Source organism: Pogona vitticeps, chromosome 4, assembly GCF_051106095.1.
Source record: "Pogona vitticeps strain Pit_001003342236 chromosome 4, PviZW2.1, whole genome shotgun sequence".
In the NCBI taxonomy this organism is placed as follows: Eukaryota; Metazoa; Chordata; class Lepidosauria; order Squamata; family Agamidae; genus Pogona; species Pogona vitticeps.
In genome coordinates, this window is record NC_135786.1 from 201043701 (window position 1) to 201052500 (window position 8800).

The following is an 8800-nucleotide window of genomic DNA, read 5'->3' on the forward strand; positions in this document are numbered from 1 at the left end:
GTTGTCATAATTCAGAAGCAACTTGACAGCACATAACAATAAACAATGTGATGCTGAAGTTAATATCCCATTCAGTGTTTAACTACATTTAACCATTAATATGAAGAATCATAACACAGATACTTTATAATTAATTTCTGTTTTTAAAACGAGCACCACAGTCCTGCAAGACACTGGATAAATAGGCAACGTTTGCTCCAGAAAACTGAAGGTGGGAAATCAGTAGGCATCCTTGGGATTATAAACTTCCCACTTGGAGCCTCTTCCCTTCTGGATAGGGAATTCTCCTCCTTTACTGAACATGTTCATGAACTTTAATGGGATGGGCATTAAGACAGTTAAGGCTAATTTTAACCTAGGATTTGAAACCAGAATTATTAGAGAAACAGTGAAATCTCTGATCCATAGGGGAAGGATAGATGTTTAGTTTGTAATGTTTTTGTTAATTATTTGTTAGTCTTAATGTTTTTAAGTTTGTATAAATAAAAAATTAAAAAGAGGGGGAGAAAAGAATTATTATAGAAACCGTCCATTGCTCAATAATTAGAGATAATCATGGTCTGAATTAAATGTGGTAAATATGGGTTCTAAGAAGGTAACCACAGTTAAGTGAGAAATATGCTCAGTAGTCCTATCTTGATGGTTATCATCTATTGCTGTTGTGAATGGTCACTCAGGTTATTATTTATTTGCATGTATTTAATTGAATGATCACATACGATACTTCTTCATTGCCTTAGAACTGCAAAGCTGGAAGGAACTGTATGGATTATCAAATCCACTTCCTGCATTTCATTACAATCTGACCTCACTGTTTATATTTTCCCTTTATAACTGTGTTTGTGGTAAATTGCTTTTACATGGGTATACATATCAGAACTAAAAATACGGTTTCATGTACCTAGTGTAGTGAACTTTAGTTCACAAAATCTTACACCATTCATAAATCTGTTTGTTTTTAAAAGACTCTCTGCTGGTTCTTCTGGAACAGAACAACACATTTATTTGTCTGGATTTATTATTAAGAGAGGCAAAAGCATGCCCTCAAGATTTTCTTCTGAGTTGCTAACTGGGTTAAGCCCTACGATTGCACTAGTAACAGAATTACACACAATTCAAGAAAAGCAGCCTTATATCTCAAGCTTTCTCACATATAGGTAACTTACTGGAAAACACAATCTCATTTTAGCTATAATTGTGATTAAAAGATATACGAAAACAAATAAATATAGTAATTTGAAACTATAAGACATTTCATGCATATATCATCTAATTATGACAAAATTTAAATACTTTACTATTTACAGATAAAAATGTTAGCCTCTGAAGACAACCAATGTGCAGCTGAAATAAGGCAGCACACACTAAAGAGTCAGGGATTTTTCTTATACAGTATATTAAATACATATAAAATATAATGTTGGCTCAGAACATGAAAATAGTGTTTGTGCTGTGTTAGTATTGATTCACGTAAATAATCTAAAGTTAAGTCACCTGTACTCCCAGCAGAAATATTGCTACCTTATGCAAGTTTGCCTTATATATGTATAATACAAACATTAATGTAATGTTAAATATCTCAAACCATTTAAAACTAACATACTTGTCTCCATTTGTATTCAAAAAGCATTTCATGTAAGCATACATCTGTTTTATACCTGAGTATCATTGGAAGAGACTGACAACCTGTCGTCAGGTAAAGATGGTGTATAAACAACAGAAATTGGTGTCCCTGGAATTCCATTTGCCTGGATATTTTCACTGTCACTTCCATCTTCTGAAGTCCCCACTGGCCCATCAACCATAGCCTTTTCAGCTGTTCTCTCTCCTACATCTAACAGGAAAAAAAACCCCAAGATTGTCACCTTTTTAAATGACATCAACTGGTAACAGAGATAGAAATATGGTAGATCAACATTCCAGGTGACATACAATTTGAACGTTATGGTATACTATTTTGTTTTCCGTAATTTTTTCTCTCCTTATGAAGGTAGGGTAGGGTAAGGGGCAGCTGGGGTAAGGGTACCCTCAGAGGGGGTGGATTTGAACAGAAACATTACAAGTCAATATTTTTCATAGTAATTCTATACATTTTCTTCTAGAAATAGTTCTACGTATCATAAAAAATATAGACAGTGTGCACTCTCCCCGCGGCCTTTGGAAGAGACAGCAGGGCTTTCCTCCGTGAACTTTGGCAATCCGTCATCATAATGGGTTGCTGGCACCAGCACTAGATGGATTGGCTGCTTGTTTGAAGGACCTGCCAGCTTTCACTGCTAGCCTGTCCTTGCTTTGGCCGAGGAAAGACAAAGGGAGGCACGCTCTTGTTCGTGGCGGGTGGGAAAGGGAGACTCGGAGGCATGCCATGCCGCCAATGACATCTGGAGTCGTTTACTCGCTACCCGACGTGACGGAGGTGGGTTTGCCTTTTGGCTTTTCCCTCTCCAGGCATGAGAGGACCTGCCAGGCACTTATCCGCAGGGGAGGGACCATCAGGTTTCTTGGCTGCCTCCTTTCTGCCTTAAACAACAGCTTCTCCCAGCCAACCCTCTCGCCTACGGCCCTCAAGCCAAAAAAGGCTGCAGAGTTCACATGGTGTGCTCTTACTGGGAAGCGATGCTCTGTGCGCCCCCTTGCTCACTTTCCCCCTATACTTTCTTTGCAAAACATGGAGGGGGGGACCCTCTCTCCCTTCTTACTTCCGTGTATAAAATGATCCTCAATTTCCCCTCTAATTACAGTGGAACATCTACTTACGAACGTCCCTACGTAGAAACAATCCCAATTGCAAACAGCTCCGTTCGCAAAATGTTGCTTCTACTTGTGAACAGAGCTTCAAGATACGAACAAAAAATCCACGGGGAGGCGGGGAAAGTGCAAAATTTGAACTTTTTGTTAAGCGTTGGCCAGGGAAGAAGCTGTTTGTCTGCAACATTGCTCGTCCAAGCGGTTAGAGAGTGGATAGGGAGAGTGCCTGGTACAGTACTGTACTGTATGAACTAATTTTTTTATTTATTTTTTGCTTTTTTAAATTTTGGATTTTGGATTTTTGGATGTTTGACTTTCTTTTTTTAAACAGAGAGACTGCCTGTTCTGGTTGAGTACACTGTATTTACTGTACTGTATAGGGTTTGTTGCAGCTTGGGGGGGACAGGGCTGGGGGGGTTATGTCTCTGTGCCGATGGGTCTTGCAGTGTGGATTTAAAATGTGAAAAGTAGACTGTAATATTAAATTAAAATTAAATGTGAAAATTAGACTGTAATTTTAAAATGTAAAAAAGGTAAAGGTTCCCCTTGACAATTTTTGTCCAGTCGTGTCCGACTCTAGGGGGCGGCGCTCATCCCGCTCTTCAAGCCATAGAGCCAGCGTTTGTCCGAAGACAATCTTTCCGTGGTCACATGGCCAGTGTGATTTAGACACGGAACGCTGTTTACCTTCCCACCGAGATGGTACCTATTTATCTACTCGCATTTGCATGCTTTCGAACCGCTAGGTTGGCGGGAGCTGGGACAAGCAACGGGCGCTCACTCCGTCGCGTGGATTCGATCTTACGACTGCTTGGTCTTCTGACCCTGCAGCACAGGCTTCTGCGGTTTAGCCCGTATGTTCGCATCCTGCGGCTTCTAGGGTTTGTGTACTGTGACCTCTCTGTTGTTTTAAAATGTGTGGGTATAAAATGTGACTCCAAAGACTTTTTTCTTTGGGGATCTGTTTGCTGTAATAATGGTTGCTGGTTGTTGATGCAGGCAGGAAGCTTTAAAATGGAGTTTTAAAATGGAGTCTACTGTAGACTCAAGGCTCTCCCCCCACCCAACCCATTGTTTTATCTCTCTTTCCCTCTATGCTCTCTTTTTGTGATGAGGAGTTTTGTACTGGAATACAGTAATGGTTGCTGATTGTTGGTACAAGCAGGCTTTAAAATGGAATTTAGACTAAAGTCTCTCCCCCCAATGCTCTCTTTTTGTGATGAGGAGTTATGTGCTTACAGTGGTTCTTAACCTTGGGTTATTCAGGTGTTTTTGGACTGCAACTCCCAGAAGCCTTCACCACCAGCTGTGCTGGCTGGAGTTTCTGGGAGATGCAGTTCAAAAACAACTGAGTAACCGAAGGTTAAGAACCACTGTGCTAGAATAATGGTTGCTGACTGTTGCCGCAAGCAGGCTTTAAAATGGAGTTTAGACTCAAGTCTCTACACCTCCATCTTGTTTAGACTCCACAGTTTTTTTTTCTTAAAATCAGAAAATATTCTGTGAGTGGCTGTGCTGACTGTTGATGCAGGCAGACTGTAAAATGCAGTTTAGACTCTCTTTGTGATGAGGAGTCTGTGCTGGAATAATGCTTGCTGGATTCTGTGGCTTTTTTAAAGGTGTTCTGTTTAAAATGTGTTCTCCTGCCTTTTTTTAACCTAAAAGGTACTTGGTTTTCTTTAAAAGGTGCTTGTTTTTAAAGGTGTTCTGTTTAGAAGTTGTTCCTTCCCCCCTTTCCTGCCCTTTTTTTACATAAAAGGTGCTTGGGTTGGCTTGGTTTTCTTTAAAAACTGCTTGTTTTTAAAGGTGTTTTTAAAGGTTTAGAAGGTGTTCCCTCATCCCCCTCCTTTCCTGCCCTTTTTTTGGACCTAAATTCATCTTAGGTCAAAAGAACAAAATTTCTCCCCCTAGTGATAGAGGTCAGATTAACCAGCTTTGTATTAGTTCCTATGGGAACTAATGTTTCTACTTGCGAACGGCACCTCTAGATAAGAACGAAAAACAGCCGGAACGGATTAAATGGTTTCCAATGCATTCCTATGGGAAATTTTGCTTCTACTAACAAACATTTCAACTATTGAACATTTTCTGGGATGGATTAAGTTCATAAGTAGAGGTTCCACTGTATTTTAGGAAAAAGTGTCATTTTATGCAAGAAAAAATACGGTATTTTACCTATTACTTCATCTATTTGCAGTGTTCCAGATTCCTTCCAGTGTTTCGCAAAAACTATTTTTGCTGCTGTCATAATATGAATAGTTAGATATGATTTTTCAGAGTCTAGTATATCTGGCAAGATATTTAATAGAAATAGTTCTGGTATCATTGGTATTGAAGTTTCTAATATCTCTTGTAGTATCTGGTTCACTTTACTCCAGTATCTTTGGGTGTCTTTACACATCCACCACATATGATACAATATTCTTTCTGTTTACATTTCCAACATATATTTCAAAATTAGCTCTTATTTTAGCCAAATTTGTGGGGGTCATGTACCATTTGTAGAACATTTTGAATATATTCTCTTTGAATGCAACAGACGGCCCTTGTAGGTAGTAGTGACCTGGAGGGAGGTGTGATGTCGGGATTGCTTGGCTCGTTTTGATGGGAGTTAAGCTTCTGGTACCAGAAGAGTTTGCTTGAGGGCCGATTTCACTGGGATCGACGCATGGTGAGTCGATGTAGGGTAAGCAGAAATTAAACAACGTCGACGTTGTGGTAGTGAAGGCGACATGGAGAGTGAATATCTTGGTGGAGAAGCGTATCTCACTCCTTGGTTTGTCATAATAGGCCTATTCAGTGAAGGATCTTAGTGGTGATATCGATCTCTATAGTTGCCTCTGGTTGGATATTGAGATGGCTCGGGATAATAGTACAGTTCTCTATGCGAGGGAGCATATTGAATTGGAGAGAGGTGCCATCTCTTCTCCCGGTGTTTACAGGGAGAATGATGAGAAGATTCCAAGCCTGAAAGCTGAACAGGTATCGCCTGCCCTGATGATCTAGGGCTTGAATGGGCCGAGGCCGGGCTGGAATGAGCACCAGCTGGAGATAGGCCAGAACTCAGCGAGAGGCTAGCGATGGAGGCTACAGCCTGAGCCTGTATTATGGCTGGATCATTCCTGTCTGAGGTTGAAACAGGAGCATCTCTAGATGATTCCTCGAGAATAGGTGAAGGAATCACTGGTTGAGTTGATTTTGTCGGATTTTTTAGTTTTCTTGTCTTAGTCATATCCTTCTTCTTCCTAGATGAGTCATCAAGACAGGTTGGAGCTCTCGAGGTGGAGATGGTACCATTGTCGGCTTGATATAGAACGAGCAATTTCTCATGGAGATGGTGATGTTGTTGGGTCCATGGTCGGACTGAGGGACCGTTCCCACAAGTAAGATTCCAGTTTTGCAATCGAAATTTCAGGGCCAGTTTAGTGAGTTTTTTACACTCGGGACACAAGTGAGTCTGATGCTGTTCCCCTAAACAGAACAAATAGCGATCATGCCTATCTGTAAGTGGAATTTTGTTGATGCAAAGGATGCATCGCTTGAAAGGCCCTGGGGGCGCGCGCCACAGAATAGGGGAAAAGGGAGGGGGAAATAGTGATTGTGATGGGGGGAGAAAAACATGGGAAGAGAAGAAAAATGGTGACCGAAGGCTGAAAATAAAAAGATACTCACAGGGGAACATCAAATAAAAAGATGATTGAGAAGTATATAATGAAATAACTGATTAGATTAAGTACTCACAGAGTAAATTGCTCTAGTGTTCTGAGATACATCCTACCGAAGCGGTGGTAAAAAGGAACTGAGGGGATGCTGGGAGGGCAGAGCATGCGCTCCATGGGGGAACGTCTCACTATCACGTCTCTAAGCTCTAGAAACTTCCAAAACGTCCTACGCAGGTGCAGAACAACCCAATTGTGTGCATTCACAGAGGCCATGAATAAGAACAATAATTCTCAACATTAAAGACATGACTGGAAAAATATACTAATGTTCACTAAGATAGCTGGCAATCCAGAAGAATCTAAGAATCAAAATATTTCATCTGCTGTCAGGGAGAACATGTTTTTAAACCAGGAATATGATTGAAGGAGAACTGTAAAATATTTTGCAATGCAGTGGTGCCTCGCTTAATGAGCAACTCGTATAGCGACGAATCCGCATAGCGATCCCTTTTCCGGGATCGCTAATGTGGAGGCATCGCGTCAGCCTCTATGGCCGAAACTCGCATAGTGAAGATCGGTAAGCGTTTCGCTTACCGACCTTCACTTTGCGACCCACGGATCAGCTGTTTGGCGGGTCCAAAATGGCCGCCGGAACAGCCGAAATGGCCGCGCGCAGCGTTTTCGCGCCCTCCCCTCGCTTACCGAGGGCGGGAAAATGGCTGCCGGACCCAGGAAACTTCGCTAAACGGTGAGTGTTCAGCCGATTTGGCTTTTTACTTTCCGTTTAACGAAGTTTTCACATAGCGAAGGTTAATCCGGAATGGATTAACCTCGCTATGTGAGGCACCACTGTATTAATTTATAGAATTGGAACTAATTGGTACATTATTTATAACAATCTTTATGATCAGTTTGATTAATTTTTCAGCCCCGAACTGGGCCACATTAAAACATTCACACTATTTTCCTCAACTCTGATCAAACATTTTAAGTGCCACTGCTTATAAGTGTCTCATTAAGTTTCTCAAGAAACAAAAGAAACCTGCTGTGAAAAGCTCACACATGCAAGAAAAAAATGGGGAGTGAAAAAGAAACAAGCTGTCAAATATGGGTAACTTAAACTAGGTCAATCTATTTGCTGAAATACCATTTAAAATGTCCCTTCAAGGTAATAAAACACATGATTTTCCCAAAATAGTTTTCTTCTTACTTTAGTCATATGAACATCAATTCATCTAAAAAAATATGCTGAGTGATAGAAATAAAACTTCAGCACTTTTCAATGTATTCATTTTCACTAATTATTTCTTCAATAATCTACAGTTCTATAAGGTGTCAGGGATATTTAAGGAAACCAGCAACTTCTGCAAGACATGAGTAACAATCTTAGACTAATAACCCATAGTGTATAAAGCTCTATTAAAGCAGTTTCCCAATTCAGATATAAAAGGAGAGTCATTTACAACTCTCCAGAAGCATTCCATAAACTTAGTGACAGGGGGAAAACACACAATATCCATTCCAGTTTAATAAATCATCGTTTATTAGACTAAGACTGTTACATTGGAACTAGGCTTCTATGATGCACAGTATTTTAAGCGATATTAATTTATTAATTTATTGTCACATATCAGCACTTCTTTACCACCTCTTCTTACAAGGTTCTTACATTACTCTTTCTCGGTTCTGCAATATATTTTAAGGTAAGCATATTACCTCCTACCACTATGTTCACCATTTCCTGGACTATACTTTGAACAACATCCTGTGCAGTTTCTTCACATTGATCATTTTCTCCATCATATGGCCCTGTGACATTTTTAGATAGCGCTACAAAATAAAAACAGGAAATATATTAGTCAAATCTATTAAGATTACCTCTAGTCAACTTTACAACATTATACATTACAAAAAGCTCCAAAACAGATTATTTGAGAGGGTTTTTTAAAATGTATTGTTTCTGAGTTCCTAGCAATAACCTAAATGCAATTCAAGAAAGCAACTAAGTAGAATGTCTAAATATCTATGAAGGATGATAGCAAAGCTTAGTATCAAGGCTTGGTGACAATCTAAAATCTGAAAGTTATATTTAGTCAACTAAAACAGAAATAATTGCTCCTTAAATGAATAAGACTTCATACACATGTTGACCCCATTTTGACCACACCACCCATTATTACTTTCTGCTGCTGCTGTTGCCTGATCGGCTTCGGTTTGTTCATTTTCTGCACTAGAAATATCAGACCCATTTTCTGCTTCTGTATCTTCTTGAAGGCTTTTATCTACATCATTGGTGTGATGGTCCATATCCCCTTCATGATCTTGGGATAGCTGATCAACAGTCTGCTCTGAAATATGTCTAAGCTGAGGCGATTCAGGTTCATGATGGC

General features: G+C 39.9%; 1 protein-coding gene across 2 annotated transcripts in view; it reads right to left on the bottom strand.

The window, feature by feature from the left end:
* Window positions 1-8800, bottom strand: part of ARFGEF1 (ARF guanine nucleotide exchange factor 1) — a 96517-nt gene that overhangs the window by 56901 nt on the left and 30816 nt on the right. For both annotated transcript variants that reach the window (XR_012086915.2, XM_020812408.3), the window contains exons 6-8: window positions 8591-8800; window positions 8127-8240; window positions 1659-1834 (exon numbers count right to left, since the gene is read on the bottom strand). The exon at window positions 8591-8800 is cut by the window's right edge and continues 70 nt beyond it. Coding sequence is in view for 1 of the 2 variants with exons in the window: in XM_020812408.3 (XP_020668067.1) it covers window positions 1659-1834; window positions 8127-8240; window positions 8591-8800 (500 nt within the window). In the remaining variant the exon portion in view is untranslated. The remainder of the gene's footprint in view (window positions 1-1658; window positions 1835-8126; window positions 8241-8590) is intronic.